We start from the raw sequence: 17,251 nt of genomic DNA, 5'->3' as shown, positions 1-17,251 counted from the left end.
ATTTGCTTCTGAAACACTATTAAAAAAGCAACATTGCAGTATAGCAATACTAGCTCTATTTCATTGAAAATGTAGCTTATCCCTCTAGATTTGTTCCTTTGGGGGCTGTCACACAATAGAATGCAAGTATGTTCCATGTGAACAAATCTGACAGAATATGGTTGTTTTTAACTAGCATGGGTTTTTTAGCTATCCCCAGCTTTGCAAAGTGACATGTCATCTGCTCATATCAAACACTTCTAAATCAAATCTCCAGGCTCCACCTTCAGATTTATCTATAAGCGTGGCATCTAAAATCATATGTAATCTTATCATACATGCTAAACTGGCAGCCTGTTTTCCCAGGTGAAGTCCTAGTATCTCCTAAGCAACTGAAAAATAAAGTCACTGGAAATGAAAAGCAAAAAAAAAAAAAAACCAACAGGAATGTATTTTTGATTCTTGTTGGATTCTTTTCAGGAAAAGAGTGGAATATTTCACTAAATTGGAATGACAAAGTCTGATATTTACAGTTTCTTACATGTGTTAATTTAATAGTTACAAAAGCAAAGAAAATGTCCTCTTTGCCAAAAAAAAAAAAAAAAAGCCTACATTTGCTACTGTGAGGGCTATTACTCACGAACTCTGTGACTTATGAAAGGGATCGCTGCAAATTTGGCACATTCCGCTGTGTAGGATGAAGGGTAGATAAAAGCAATTGGAGGTAGAACATCCTGTTTTCTCTGTTTTCCAACAAGATCCATCCATTATTAAAGACTGCAATAATTCCTGATAAAAGCAGCTGATATCATTCAATATTGAAGCCATATAGTTCCATTTAAATCTCCCAGAAGAAAACATTTTGTCTTTCATCGAAGTTGTAGTAGATGTTGCTTAAGTAAAGCTGAACTCCCAGTTGATGAGATATCAGGAAAAGTGGAATATTTCAATAAGTGAAAAGACCACATCTAAACTTAATTGTTTCTTCTACATGCTTAGAAATTACTTGTAAATCCCAATATTTCTTCTGCTTGCAGTAAAAAAGCCTGCACATGCCTTTGGGTTTAAAATCTTACGAGGCCAAGTGGTCTGTTGCCCCTACTGCCTTCCATCTCCCCCTATATAAATACCCAGGAGGAGAAACCTTGAAACTGTGTCTCTGGGGTTAGACACTAACTTCAGCCTAGCAAATGGTCCCTGAAGTGGAACATAATGGAACTGCATGTTGAGAACTCTATTTTAACAGCGAAGAGAAAAGTCAGGTTTTACCAGGAGGTGGTGCTTTTGTACAAAACATCCTGCAGATGCAAGTGATCTCATTTCTCCCATAGAGATAAAGCACATTCTCAGTATTCACTCTCCTCCCTCCCTGTTTCAGCTTTCCTCTGCCACTACCTGCCCACAAAAATGCACAGAAAGAAAATGAGCTTAGAATAGTTATATAGCTTGCCTTTGAAAAAGTTTTAGCTTAGCAGTTTCTCTCGATGCTAGGAGCATCCACTGAGCTGGGATCTCCTATAGGCAAACAGTACAATCCCCTGATATCTTCCACTACTCTTCAGCTTCTCTTTGGTAGTTTGTTCAAAAGCATTCTGAAGTTATGGATTCATAGATTTAAACCATAAAATCATATCTAAATCCTTGCCTGCCTGTTGTATTTTATTAATGTCAATCCTAAAACCAGTAATGTCAACTCTATTCTGAAAAGTATATTTACCTGGCCCAAATTTTTGTTTCTGTTTTGCATCTGAAGTCGCATGAACTGCGATAAAAATAGTTGGGTGCATTCAAACTAATCGGATTAATGCCAGCAGAAAGTCCGTGCCTCCCCTATCTCAGCCAGTGCATACACACACACAAGCATTAGTTATAAAGAAACCTGCAGGTGGTTCCAACAGTGCAAAGGCTCGCCTTCCAAAATTTGTTGTGACACTTGAGTCAGAAAAAGGAGAGAGAGATTGAAAGCGAGACCTCCTTTCAAACCGAGGGCACGTCCCGCTCAAGCCGACCATGTTTGTTGCGATGCTTTCACATCTTTGAATTTGTGAATTCTGCCCAGAAAACAGCCCTCGTGCTCTCTGCGTGCGCTGGCCCTGCGCGAGCCTTTACACTGGTGTTCTGTGTGAGTGTTTGTGCATATCTGGGGGCTCCATGCCTCCTCCGTCTGTAACTGGGTTTCCTTTCCTCCTACAGAGCTTGCACTAGCACTCATTTATCTCAGAGTACAAATCTCTCCCTGCCTTCTACTCAAAGCCTCAACATCAAGTCAGAACCTGTTTCTCCTCCTAGAGACCGTACCACCACACCCTCGAGATACCCACAGCACACGCGCCATGAGGCGGGGAGATCTCCTGTTGACAGTTTGAGCAGCTGTAGCAGTTCCTACGATGGAAGTGACCGAGAAGATCACCGGAACGAATTCCACTCCCCCATTGGACTCACCAGACCTTCGCCGGACGAAAGGGAAAGCCCCTCTGTCAAGCGCATGCGGCTCTCTGAAGGATGGGCAACATGATAACATTATTACCTATTAGTTTTTTTTCTTGCAGTGTGTGTGTGCTATACCTTAATGGGGGAGGGGGGGTCGATATGCATTATATGTGCTGTGTGTGGAAAAAAAAAAAGTCAGGTACTCTGTTTTGTAAAAGTACTTTTAAATTGCCTCAGTGATACAATATAAGGATAAACAAATGCTGAGATAAGCTTAGCACTTGAGTTGTACAACAGAACACTTGTACAAAATAGATTTTAAGGCTAACTTCTTTTCACTGTTGTGCTCCCTTGCAAAATGTATGTTACAATAGATAGTGTCATGTTGCAGGTTCAACGTTATTTACATGTAAATAGACAAAAGGAAAACATTTGCCAGAAATGGCAGATCTTTACTGAGAGAGAAAGCAGCTGTTATGCAACATATAGAAAATGTACAGATGTTTTGACAGACCCAGCGGTTGGGTGGCCATGAATTGATGCTAGAAAGAGACTGGGTCACCTAACATACCGAAAATGCTCACAAACATGCAGGCATATCATTAGAGTATGGCACTCAGTTAAAAAGGATCAAAACATTTAAAGAGGACCATACTTGTAAAAATGTTGAGTTCGAGGGCTAACATATTTAATTTTAAAAATTCTGGGTCTGCATCACTTATTAAATAAAAAAAAATATAAAAATATGTACATTACATTTTGCTTATTTTCATATTAAAAAGTAAGACAGAGTTTGCAAAGCATTTGTGGCTTTTGTAGTTTCCTTAAGCCAAAATGTGTTCTTTTTTCCTTGATAGCTTCGCTAATCTTTTAAACAGTCCTGAAGAAACAAACAAAAAGGACTTTTTGTATAGAAAGCACTACCCTAAGCCATGAAGAACTCCATGCTTTGCTAACCAAGATAACTGTTTTCTCTTTGCAGAAGTTTTGTTTTTGAAATGTGTATTTCTAATTATATAAAATATTAAGAATCTTTTAAAAAAATCTGTGAAATTAACATGCTTGTGTATAGCTTTCTAATATATATAATAATTATGGTAATAGCAAAAGTTTTTGTTATCTTAATAGTGGGGAATTATATTTGTGCAGTTGCACATTTAACTATTTTCTTTTGGTTTTCTTTTACTGGGTATACATTTTACAGATCGAAGTCAGCTGTTGAAAGACTGATCTGTAAAAAGTTAGAATTTACCCATGGTGTAACAACTTAAATCATTTTAATACAGCATTTTACAATCAGTTGGGTGAACTGCGATCCATTGTATATACTGATTAGTTCTTTCATGCTGTTTTGTGCATTGTAACAAGTTAAGGGCCCTTCTATTACTTAACGTCCTGCGTATCTTGTAGTTTTCCATGGGTTAAATGACAAAGTGGCATAACTTGGCCCTTTCTCATTAATGAAGCTGGTATTCTGCCTGTCGGAATTGGATGTACAGCTCTAACGGCTGTCAGTTACGTGAGTGCAGGTGAATATTTGCGGAAGCGGTAGGGAGAGTTAAAGGGAGGGATCGGCACGAACATGCCTATGATAAAGATTACTCCCCTCTCTCACAGATGTAAAACCCCTAGAGAGATCATCAGTTAAAGGACCATTCAAAAGTCGATTGATCTTACACAGCCAATACTGGCCACCAGGTCCCTGGTTCTCATGGACCTCTGCGGTCACGTCATCTCACAGTGGGCAGGTTGTTGAACAACGCTCCCTGTGTATTTGCACCCCAGCAAGATTTGCTTCAGCATATGGCATCCACATTTTCTCCTGCCTCGTATTGTTCCTTTGACTAAATTAGCTTGACCTGAGGGAGTGTATCGTTTCTTTAAGTCCCTCTTTGTCCCTTTTGTTTATTAGAAGAAAATGGTATAGTCAAATGTTTCAGTTTAACCTTTCTGCTGAAGGGAAAAACTGTTTAAGCAAAATGTTAGTGCCATAGTAAAACTGTAATATTTCTCCTCTTTCCAAGAGTCCTTCCAACTCTCACCTACATACATTGACACTATGATGAAGGCTATAGCTGTGACAGCTAAATATCAACACAGAATATTTTGTTAAGGGAAATCCACACTCCATTTCCCACCTATACATGCAGTTGCTGTGCACTGCTCAGTGATAGAGTGTACCTCTCTGTAGTAGAGAATGATGAACAGACTACGGCGTGCATTAGAACATACGCTTTTCACTTATCATGACTTTATAGAAGCTTGCCTTACAGGCACTCTCAGCCGTGCAGGGGCTAGTGCATAATCTGGAAACTCTTTAAGCAGAATACTGTGCTACTAATGCATCCATCTTATCTTGTGTAGCAATCTGCAGGGTAAATAAAAAGATACGCATGTTTAAAAAAAAAAAAACAAAAAAAAACCAAAAAAAACCAAAAAATGAAAACAAAACAAAAAAAAAGGTAAAATGGGGCCCATAATTAATTTTAAAACACAAAAAAAACTGTTTTTGAAACCACTTTCTTCACCTTCAGATGAACCTATACTCGTATTCTCTTCTGAGAATTTTAAACTTTGGTGTGTCAAAAATATGCAAATATATCACAAATGTACCTTGTCATTTCAAGAAAAAATACAACTTTATCAGTATTGTAGTAGAAACTTGTCAGTGGGGAAGGGGATTTGGTCTATTGATATATGAAGAATAGCCATATTAATAGTTTACCTTGCGATTTGCCTCAGCAACGCATGAAAAAGGAAAGATATCGTATTTAACGAAGATGCAGTGTAATATATTACTGCAAGTAACTAAGCAGAAAGTAGCGTGAAAAGTATTGCCTGGGCAATTTATATTAACTCTGACAGTGATTTTTGTATAAACACAAGTAGAACAGAATCACGTGAAAATAAATGCCAGTTATCCCTCTTGTTCCTGCTGCAGAGGGCAACTAACTTATACTGGCAAAATTGTGGGGGATAATGCATATTTGCAAACTGATCTAATGATAAGAAGCACAACTTTGATTGTGAAGTCACTTTCTGTAAACTATAACTGTCTACCTTTCTTGTTCCTTTATCTGTACCTTACCATTTATTGTATTTGCAAAGCTAATTTGGGTTTATTGTGTGATTCCTTTGTATTTAAGGAGTTTGGGGCAGAGCCCTGAAAGAGTATTAACATTTACTTTACCTTAACCCATGCTATATAATGTTTTAGGCAACATTCTTAATTGTAAGTTCAAACACCTGAAGTGGCATTCTAGACATCTGCAAGTATTGTTATAGCTAAGCTAACCTCTATTAAAAGGTGTTGTCAGTTAGTGTTTAATTGCTGGTGACAATTATATGATATACCCTATCTGCACAACCTGTATATTGTATGCATTGAGCCATTCGCAGTAAAGCTTTTGTCATTTCAGTGTTTTTCAAAAGTTGTGTTTTATAACAAAATGGCTTATATTTTTCCCAGAAGAGGAATTTAGCAGTTTTTAATGAATAATATAAAAATATCTGTTGTCCTCAGATCTTTTTCAGGTAAAGCTAGCGTAAGAATTAAAAGAACTCATAGACTGTTTTCAAGGATGTCAACCCTTTTGTATTGTATGTGTTATCCTATATACCCTCTTTTATCTATAGTCCTAACAGAGCTGTTTTGTTTTCCTCTTTCCTTCGCCTTGAAGGTAAATGCTTTGTAATTTTTTAAAAGCCACTTGAAACCTCAATAAAGGCTGTTGCCTAAACATGGCATACTTCATCTGTTCCTGTTTGTGCCATCTGCTGTGATGTCGTCAGTTATATGGCATTAATTTCCTGCCACTACAGGTCTCTTGAAGGACTGATGGAACATTGGTGTCTGTTAGAATGCTTCAGACTGTAGATGTAATAAAAGGCTTTTGTTAATATATTTTAACCAAAGATGTGGAGCAATCCAAGCTTTGAGCCACAGACCTTCTGCATCAAAACTATCTGTTTGATTATTTTCATAATCAGGTGTTGCATTTCTACCTTCCCTGCTCATACCTCAGACTGATCCGTACCTCAGTTTGATTCAAAAAAGGTCAGTTAAGTAACTCATTTTAAAAAAAATAAAAAATGCAGTACCAGAGTCTTGTGTGGAGTAACTAATATCAGACCTGGGTTACCGCAGGCATTACACTTGGATTGCTTCAGATGGTTTGTTGTATCCTTTTTTTCTTTTTTTCTTCTCTTTCATGGGGATTTGCTTCCATTAAACAATGGTGATAACAAAATAGCTTGTAAATGGGAGCATACAAGCATTTGCAACAAATATTAAAGTAGAGGCTCACAGCGGCATAAGCTGGACTTTGTCGCCACTAGATGACAAGATGTTATAACTAAGTTAAACCACATCTGTGTATCTCAAGGGACTTAATTCAGCTGTCTGTAGTGAACAAAAATGGGAAAATTTCAAAAGATTCTCCTGCTGGAAATAAGGTATAATTTGTATTTTGCAGACAAATCAGTAAAGTTACTGGCTTTCTTAGTGATACGGTGTCTGTGGTGCATTTTTTTATTAATTTAAATAATGTTCCGTTTTTACTGTTTTGCACTGTAACACATGAAAGAATCAGCACTTTAACAATGGTCTGCCTGCCACTTGTGCTTGCTTAGAAAGCTAAGCACCTTTTTATGGCGCCCTGAGCCTGTCGGTGCCTCACAAATGTTAATGCCCCACCACACATCATCCCACCAAGTTAGAGAAACTCCATTACTCCTCTGGAAGTTAGTGTCATTTTGAATGAGGTCATCTCAATCTGGCCCTGATGTCTGAGCTAGCAGAGGAGCTAGGTGAGATAATGCCTGGCTTTTAGGTACTTAAGTCCCTGACACGGAATCCAGATTCCTGTATATACATGTCCTGCAATTTCTCCCAGTTTTGCAGAGAACCATGCAAAAACCCTACAAAAAATGCATGTTCTGTGTCAAAATCATATATCGTTGGGTCTATGCTTTAAGTATATTCTTTAACGTGATAACTTCATAGGGACTGCGTCAGAATTAATCTATTCTCTTTTGTGTACTTTTTTGTTGTTGCTTAATTTTTCCCCTCTAACATTTATAGCTTTGCAGTCTAAGAATACAAGGATCGCTTTAATTCAACAAGATGTTTTTTCATGCCAGCGGCAGACAAGCTATTAATAACTTAAGGTGCTTGGTGAATGTGGCAATTTCAAAAATAACATTACGAGGCCTAGTTTCTAAATATGTTTATGAAAGAAAACAGCTGTGCTGTTATTTACCTGTTGCTTTTAATGACTTTTTTTTTAAAAAGGAGTGTTTCTGGTATTGCAGTGTTGGATACAGCATAATGATTAGATGCTAAAACTGAGATTAAATGTTATTGGTTTTATTACATAATACATTTTTCTCAAGCATATCACTTTTTGTCATCATTGGCAAGGATAAGCAAAGTATTTCTGGAAATGCAGTTGAAGTGTAATACTCTCTGATGTCTTAGAGAATTCATATCTGCGAGTACTTGCTCCTGCAACAAGTCATCTATGTGATTAATATTGATAATACTATACTTGCACTGGAAAAGGAATTCCGTAGCAAATAGAGTCTGTTATATACTCAGTTTTCTTATTTATTACTCCAGAAAAATAACCATACACATACTGATTACTTTGCTTTAGATTCTATGAACTATATTTTTAAACAATTTTTAAAATTGTATGTTGCAATAGAAGTGGGGAGGTCACCAGTTCTTTAAGTAAGTTTTCTCACTTTAGGCTCACATATGTCATTCTGAATAGCAATTGTGGTCTGGGATAACTTCTCCATTCTTCTCTATCCAAAGTGTTTGCTTTCTCTCCAAAGTTTTTCCTTTTTTTTCTTTAGCAACATAGCATCTTTTTAGAACTGGAAACCTATGCTGAGACAGTTGTTGCGTATGTCTCACAAAAGAGAGCTCAGGCTGTCAGTTCTGTTTATTCCTTTGCTTATTGTCAACCCATTCATACCTAACCCTTCCTCAAATGTAATGCCTACATTTCCACAGGTAGAATACTGGGTGGTGAGGGGGTCCAGCAAAGAGGAATGGTTTTTAAAAAATCAGTCCATTTAGTCTGTAAACAGCAGAAAGACATTGTTCATGCCTCTAGTGACAAACAGCCTGTTCCTCGTTAGTTCAGTGGAAATTTACCAATGCAGACCAATGCAGCAAGGCTTTACCTGGTCCATGGATGTTCCCACCTACATATAAATGGAACTCCGGTTTTCTGGAGTCCCTGATTTTGGGAAACTCAGACTTCTTAGCCATAGCAAATTCAGGCTACCTTTATTTTGTATTCACGTACTGCACTTGACACTTTGAGTAATTTGAGTAAACTCAATACATTGAGTATTCAGAGCACCTGCACTAGGTAAATCTATACTGCTTTCTCTGCAGTTCGTGTAAACACGTCCAAGATAACATTAACTGTTGTTAGCAGGCATTATGGCTAACAGTAGTATTTCTACTGATGAAGGTATTTCTTCCTCCTCTTCCAGCAGATTTCGGAGCATGCTTTGGTTCCATTCCATGTTCCCTTAATTGCTAGAGATTGTTCAAAGCCAACATGAGGATGCTTGTGCGAATGATGAATTTGAAATGCATACATTGCTTCTGAAAGCTGCAAACTCTGGTCTTCTAATTGTCCTTTCTATCCTGTTCTGTCTTTGTGCTTCTGTCTGTGATTCCTTCATAGCCTGCCCAGAGTTTTCAGTTTCAAGTAACTGTTTGTAATTGTCTGGACAATCACATAGAAGTTGTTCTAGGCTAGAAAATATATTGCCTCGTTCTGGGGGGCGGTGGTTGATCACTGTTAGCTGTGAAGGTTTCTTCTTTGACTGAAGACAAGAACTGATGTAATAGAACATTTCACTGTGTGGGAAAAACTTAAAGGTAATATATTTGCATGATAAACATAATTGGTGTAAACCACAATTTTGTTATGACAGTACATGACATAGCTAATTATTTTCTGTATTAGTAGAGTTGCTCAGGATAGGTCGTGCAGTCTCACAGTGAAAACACAGCATCCTGTGACAACTATGTACAGAGGTGTGTTGTATTGCCAAAACTCAAAAGGAAGAAACACGGAAAAAGCGTCTGGAATCTGACTACAAAGAGATAACAAGCCAAGGTGCAGCACGCAGACCACCAACACGGCCCGTAGAAATGCAATCAATTGCATTTACCAGATTGCATTTTGAACCACTGAGAAAATCATCACAAAGGAGGGAATTTCATATTGAAAAAAAAAAACAAAAACCGCACTTTTCTGTGCCTACATATCTGAATATATCTCAAAAGAATGGTGCTTGAAATGCAACCCCTTTGTTTCCCTCTGACACTTTATCAGGAAAAACATAACTTTCTCTAATTACAATTTACTGTATTACATATTATTTAATTTGGAAAAGCTGAAAAGAGGTTTCTGGCCTAAGTATGCTCACTTCATAGTCAGTAGCCAAGGAAAAGTAGCCTGGTTTACAGCCGTTCTCTCAGACTACGGATACTGAACTTTTCACTCAGCAAAGTTTAAGACATAAACTTGGAGGAGATTGCACTGTGGCTGTTGCCTCACAGCAACACTCTACACCTTCAAAGACAAGCTTGTGAAAATGTAATACATGCGGCACTTAGTCATCTGAAGTAAATTTATCTCTGCTTGGTGGAGGCCCAAGTCACTTTTTGGCAACTTTTTATACTGCATTAGGATTTTTTTGGAAAGGAACCGAGTGCTAGACTAGAAAATATCATTATGACATCCTTTGCAGATGTGTTCTTATGGTGGGAAACCCTGATCTAATACACATTACTCCACCTCAAAAAGAATACAGAATAAAAGGATCTGGGGACAAATCTGCTTTAAAGGAGAAATTACATAAAATGTGAGTCTTCAACTTGGAAAATGAATGAGAGAGTGTATGCTTATGTGAATGGTATGGAGACAGCAGATCTGCAGGAAAAAACTACGTGTGCTCTCTCAAAAATGGTGGAAGCAAGGGATGTCCAAAGAAACCATCAGACAGCAGGTTCACAAGGAGATATGATGACCCCATTACAGGTAATTAAGTTGTGGGACTTATGGCTATAAAACATCCTGGAAGCCAAAAGCCTGGTTAGGTTCGTAAGAGGTTAGGTAAGTTAACAGGACATGGCTCCATTTGTCCTGTTAAGCAAAATGATACGCTTACAGTTCCCAGCTAAGGGAGTAAAGGAAAACTCATTTCTGGAAAGTGAGAGGTATTCTAGGGGAGAATTCATATATGCCATGTTTTTTTGTGTTCTTACCCCTGAAAATCCCCTACAGACCACTGTCAGGGAGAAGATAATAAGATAAATGGACTTTTGATCTGATGCCCTATGGCAGTTCTTGTGACTAGATAATATAAACATCCTTCCTTTCCCTGCAAACACTTTTTTTTCAGACTATGCATATTGATTTTACAGTGTTAGAAATTAATACAGTACAAATGAAGCAGTCAGCATGCATAATAAGCCAAGAGCTAGAACTGTCAGACCTTTCCATTTAGCATGGCTTTGCTTTTTCAATATTGTGAGGCACACCCAGTTGACTCAAGTGTAAGCATGCACCTGTTTATTTATTCCACGACAGCCAGGAAAAATGAATAACTGCATAAGTTACAGACGCATAAGTACAGTTAAGGATGCGTGATTGATAGAATTAATGCGCATGTACAGGAATGAGGCAATATCAGTGTGTAAGTATGGGGGTGGAAAATGAAAACAGAGAAGTGACACAAATACAGACCTGGGCCTGTAATTTCACATACCTGCTGTTCATCTAAGCACAAGAACTTTGCTCGAAAGACAGATTTGTAGTTGTCTGCAAAGTGCAAGCTAATGCACTGGGACTACCCCCACCCTGAAAAAAATTGCTCGCATATGTAAATATGCCAGTATTAGGGACCAAGCTTTAGTTAATAAAACACATACACGCGCAGGATAAATAATGAAATCTTTGTTCACTGTCGGAGTACCCAGCTACACAGGAAATTCCACGGAACAGCATTATCGGGAAATGTATGCCATGTGCTCAGGGGCAAGATTGCTTTTGCAAGCACAGTGTACAAATGGATATGCTGGATTAGCCACCCCTGTGCAGACTTTGTTTTCTGTATCTAGACTGACTAACTTAATGAAAGATGTGTTGTAGTTTAATCAAAATTACAGGGCTAAGTGCAGAAACTCCTGAGCAAAATTCCATGGGTGTGTTACACAGCTCAAACTCAGGGGCTTCCAGATTATGTTTTCTACTGCCTCTAATATCTCTGAGTATAGACTGAGTTATTTTAGGAGTTTCCAGAAATGTTTTTGTATCTGTGACTGTGAACCAGTCAAGTTTATTAATAGTCTAACCATGAAATCATTTAGTGAGAGTGATTTAGCAACTCATAAAAAATGCTTGTGACAGTTGCAGCATAAATATAACAATCATTTTAAAAAAAATCTATCTTGCATTAGCATGTAGAGGCAGAGGCTGAGCCGTTGTCAAACACAGCCTCCTGCAATGACTTCTTCTCTATTTATACCCTTTGAATATTAGCTGAACAATTCAGTGTATCAAGTCATTCGATTCTTGCAGACAAACAAGCTTTGTCCCAAGATAGAAGATAGATAGAAGAACACAGCTGGACAAATGAAAAAGCATACAAGAAGAGTAAACAGTCTGCAAACATAATTTCAGTGCCATCTTTTTGAAATCTGTTTGAAATCTCAGCTGTTCTAAATTCGAATGGTTAAAAAATAGAAGTTACATTTAAATAGCTGTAAAGCTAATCCTGATCTAGCTCTTCATATAGCTGTGTCAGTGTTGCTCACAAGTGTAAACGGCAATTGTTTGGCAGTTTGCAGAACTAGAATCAACCTGCAGATCACGCAATGGAAGTTACCAGTGCAATGACTTCTAATCCCCTTTTAAAGGTAAAGGACCTTGAAAAGACTAAGAACAGCATGGCTTTAGTCCAGGTTTTCAGAAGAACAAAGATAGCTGATCAGCACACACAGGAGTGTCATACTGGCAAGAATTTCTGAGTCATTAGGCTACTGTTTTCTGAACTTTTGAATTTAGCAGAGGAAGTGCACACTCTGTCTCCTGAAAACGCAGGACCCAGTGTCTGTGGCTGACTCACTCTATTTCTGCAGGATGAAATGTGGATATACATGAAATATATTATAGTTTGGTAGAATTTGGGAGTCTCTTCTTCTTCCAATATGCAACAGATACCTATCAATCACCTCCTGAGTTTTTTCCACTGCTGGCCTTTCCAAGCCTCTCACGTGTTAAATATATATTGCAGTTAAATTCCTCAGTCAATGTATTAAATATCTAGCATTTCCTCTCTTTAGTTCTTATTATTCCAAGATGCTTTCAGGATACTATGAGGACACACACAAAACCCCATCATTGCATCAATGGGGCTCAGAGAAAGCAAAATTCTTTCTGCTTCAGAAAACTGTCAGATGAACAGCAGCTTTGAAACACAGTGCCAAATGAACTATTGTTTTAGGGAAAGGCAGTTACAGAAAAGCCACAGAAAAGCACTCCAACAACTTGCATAGTCAGTGAAGGCAACACCATAACAAATGTTCAGCTGTCCCTCTCTCCCCTTGCTGATGGATAACAGGAAAAGGAGAAAAATCCCTTTTCTTCCCTCAGCCCCCTTCTGCCTTCCTGCCTTAGATATGCTCTGGCTAGAAGGAAGGCTGTGAAGCACATTTCTTTTACGTTGGACCTGAGGGGTTGCTTATCTCCGTCTGACACATTTTAAGGTGGGGGACAGAAAAGAGAGATGATTTAATGTAATAGCCTATCTGCATGGATTTATTTTTCAGAAGATTTCCTTATGCGAAGTGATATCCCAAATTTTTCCTGACTTGTCATGATTTCTTCTTTTTTTTAATATGTCATATATACAAGGTGCCATTTTGTTCCTTTTTCATTTTTCTGGTGATACTTTTATATAACTTAGCAGAATTTATGGCAGAATGCTATTATATTAGAAAGAGAGTTAATCATATATTTCTAGTGAGATAAATAATTTTAATCAGAAAATATAAGCTGAGAATTAGTGGTCAGTTCACACAGTGCTGTTTAAATGTGTGTCTACAAGAAGACTTCAAGAAGACTTCATCATGAATAAATTGCTTGTGAAAATATGCATTAGTTTGAGGACATCTTTGCATAAGTGAGAGTTTCGTTGCTCCTCTATGTAGCTGCCCAGCAGCAGTTAGATCACATTTTTCACTTTGGGTTCAGCACTTTTGGCTTGTCCATTCCTGATTAATTAGAATCACTAATCCCCTCCATCCCTCTTCCATCCACTTGTTCATGCTGGGGAGAATCAGTCAGGCCAGTGTAGGCTCCCCTCTTTGGATCAGATCAAGGCTCCTGCTCCAAACCAGGATAATGAGGGAGGTGTTCGCCTCCTCACAATTTATCTGATTTTACTTATGCTCTGTGTAGGAAGATCCCACTTGAAAATCACAGGCTCAGTAACAGCTGAATGAGGGTCTTGAAGGAAGAAACATGGAAACTATAATCAACTGCTTATAATTCTGAGACTTTGCAAGTTTTCTACATAATGAAGTTGTTTTCTATATAATGAAGTCATTTTCTATATAATGAAGTCATTTTCTTGAATAAGCTGATTTATTTGACTGGGCTCTCTCTTCTGCTGCTGCATCGTCTATCCTACAGGTGAAGCACCTTGTGAAGGGGTGTTCTATCTGTTTGCGGTTTACTGTGTGCATGCAGTATGTTTTGTTTGAAAGGCTGTGTCTGGGAAGCCAATCAGTTCGCTTTACTATGGCTTTTACTATTTCAGGCAGGCAAAGCCCTCCGGAAAAACAGGGATTTAGAGCCTTCCCTGGGAGAAACTGAGCAGGGAGTTTCTGGAATGACGTATAATCGCAGGCTGAGCCACCCAGCGGGAATGGGGTACTGATCATGGCAAGAAATCTCCTGCCCTAGAGAAGACTAAAAAGAGAGAGGGAAGGAACATTTCCTAGGACACTGAGAGGAATTGTCTGAAGATTGTACAGTGCAAGAGGCTGCAAATGCTGCTGGAGTGGAGCACAAGACCAGTAATGAAGACTGCAAGGAACAGGGAGAGAAAAGAGTTAATTTCCCTACTCTTATTTAATATCTCCTCCTGCAGATGTGATATTCCACTATTTAAAGTTTTCCTGTGATAATTACTATTTTAAGAAAACCTTGCTTGAGAGAGAATGCTAGTGAAAATGCTCACAGTAAGAAAAAGTCAGACAGCGTCACCTCTAGGCTCAGCTCAGCCAAGGCTTTCATCACGCACTTACTTGAGGATATCAGGACTCAGCTTCTAGGCCACGGTGGCTGCACAAACAAGCATCAATTAGCCTGTACCAAAAGGTTTGTTCTCTGTTAAGTTGTAAAATCCCCCTCTGGTTTCTCACTAACTGAAAAATTTCTTTTCCCTAGTCAGAAGCTGGAAGAAAGAACACGACTATTTATCCTACGGAGAACCAGTTTGCCTCATAATTATTTAGCCTGTTTGCCAAGCGTGGAAAGATAACACTATATAAGAGACAGTAAAACTTTCTTGAACTAGGGCTAATTTTTTCAGCAGACAGTATAAGCCTCTCAATCTTTTTTATCCAATATAGTCTCTTATCATAAAAGTTTTTATAGCTGTGAGAGTGTGAGCTGCCCACTCGCACTGATTTCCTCTGACAAAGCTAAACTGCTCTTTCTGAGAAACTTCTGTAGTTATGCTGCCAGCTGGGTCAGGCCACGTAGCTAAGCTTGGATAGTCTTTCTGCTAACGCTAACATCAGTCTCCTTCAAACAACCTATGAAGAGCTGCTGAAGAGAGAGCATTAGCCAGACCTTTTCTCCTCCCATCTTCTGAATGGCAGCAGATTTCTCCAGCCTATTAGATTATGAGGAAGCTAATTTTGCCCGTAGAGAGAAGTACCAGTCTCTCCTATATAGGTTTTCTGCCCTATTTTTTGGAGATGCAGAGTATTAGAATTAGAGAGGCTTCAGGAAGACCCTTCCTTTCCAGCTCCCAAGTGTTTGGTGATTTTCTCTCGTCTTGCTCTTTGGCAGCCAGTGACCCCAGGCAGTTACCCCCCTCCCTTACCAAAAAAAAGCCAATTCTGCTCATTGGACTAAATCCAGTTACTTAAAAGGAACCTCATACTTAGAATCATAGAATCGTAGAATCATTAAGGTTGGAAAAGACCTCTAAGATCATCGAGTCCAACCGTCAACCCAACACCACCATGCCCACTAAACCATGTCCCTAAGCGCCTCATCTACACGTCTTTTAAATACCTCCAGGGATGGTGACTCCACCACTTCCCTGGGCAGCCTGTTCCAAGGCTTGACCACTCTTTCAGTAAAGACATTTTTCCTGATGTCCAATGTAAACCTCCCTTGGTGCAACTTGAGGCCATTTCCTCTCGTCCTATCGCTGGTTACTTGGGAGAAGAGACCAACCCCCACCTCGCTACAACCTCCTGTCAGGTAGTTGTAGAGCGCGATGAGGTCTCCCCTCAGCCTCCTCTTCTCCAGGCTAAACAGTCCCAGTTCCCTCAGCCGCTCCTCATCAGACTTGTTCTCCTATTCACCACTGCTTTGCTGAATTTCCTCTGATTTTTGGAGAACTGGTGCAATCATGCTCTCCATCAGCAGGTGGTCCCACTCCTATGGTTTGCTCACCAGGTTTAGCAACCCTTTAGCTGGTAGATGCAAATAGTCAGCTAGAGAGGGATCCAGAGACCACACAGGCTTTGCACAGCAGCACCTTGGCTCAGCCTCACTCCTGGGAGACTTTATTTCCCTGAGGTTAATGCCCTTTTGTCCCAGAGTACAGGCTAAGCAGGACTGGATTTAATTTACAGTGTAAAACTGTTCTCTGTGGCTACAATATGCAGTAGATCCTATCTCTGATCCTGTCCCCATGTTGCCCAAAGCAGAAGAAAGCAACCGGCCTTGCTCTGTAGGGTTCTAAAGTGATGGAGGCACACGTAGCAATCATCACGTAGCGTTCTGGAGGGAACCTCGTATATAAAGTGATGATGGTATTAAAACACATGTCTCAGTCTTCATAGCTAGGACTATGAGCTGTCAGGCAGTCGATGATGGGGTAAGCATCTGCAAAACTTCTGCTTGAAAGCCAGGGATTTTAGAAAAGACCGAGAACAGATCAAGCCGAGGAGATTTTTCCAGATCCCATGTAGAACCCCCGTGTAAGGGCTGCGATACTTAGACTTTACACAGGGACTTACTATACAGACCAGACTGTCAGTGGATGGGCCGTCTCCGAAGTGTTACTGTCTATACGACAGTTAAAGTGCTTTGGATCTCGGTTTTGCACCGAGATGATAATTTGGCCCAGTTCCGAATAATGATAAACAGCACAACAGGGAACATCTACTGCAAGCAAGGTATTACATAACCCAACATTGAGACCCAGCCCCACAACTTTGAGAGCCAACACATCAACATTGTGACCAATCAATATAATGAATGCTTATAACCAATTTTGCCTTAATACACTTTGGTCAGATCTGTCGTTATCTCAACTCTTCGTGCCCCACGTTGGGCACCTCGGATCCTCTGTATCCCCGACTCCGGAACCCTAAGGGTCGACCTCGAGTCTCCCCTGGTGCTTTCTGCCAGAGCTTCCAGGTAGGGCCATTCTCCCCAGCCATTCTCCCCAGTAGAGCACATTCTTTACATCGTGAAGCATTCCATATGGCGGGCGGAGCGGGCGGGTCCCGGGGGCGGCGAGTGGCGGGAGATCAACCCTGGCAACAGACACG

At 39.5% G+C, this 17,251-nt stretch overlaps 1 protein-coding gene across 1 annotated transcript in view; it reads left to right on the top strand.

Annotated features, from left to right (window-relative positions):
• MEF2C (myocyte enhancer factor 2C) overlaps positions 1-3,801 on the top strand; it is a gene marked incomplete at its 5' end in the record, with an annotated part of 35,421 nt that extends 31,620 nt beyond the window's left edge. The window contains one exon of the mRNA XM_009576794.1: positions 2,173-3,801. Within this exon, the coding sequence (XP_009575089.1) occupies positions 2,173-2,494 (322 nt within the window). The remainder of the gene's footprint in view (positions 1-2,172) is intronic.
• Positions 3,802-17,251: the final 13,450 nt, after the last annotated feature.

Source organism: Fulmarus glacialis, unplaced genomic scaffold, assembly GCF_000690835.1.
Source record: "Fulmarus glacialis isolate BGI_N327 unplaced genomic scaffold, ASM69083v1 scaffold33874, whole genome shotgun sequence".
Taxonomy (NCBI): domain Eukaryota; kingdom Metazoa; phylum Chordata; class Aves; order Procellariiformes; family Procellariidae; genus Fulmarus; species Fulmarus glacialis.
This window is presented reverse-complemented; position numbering and strand designations above follow the sequence as displayed.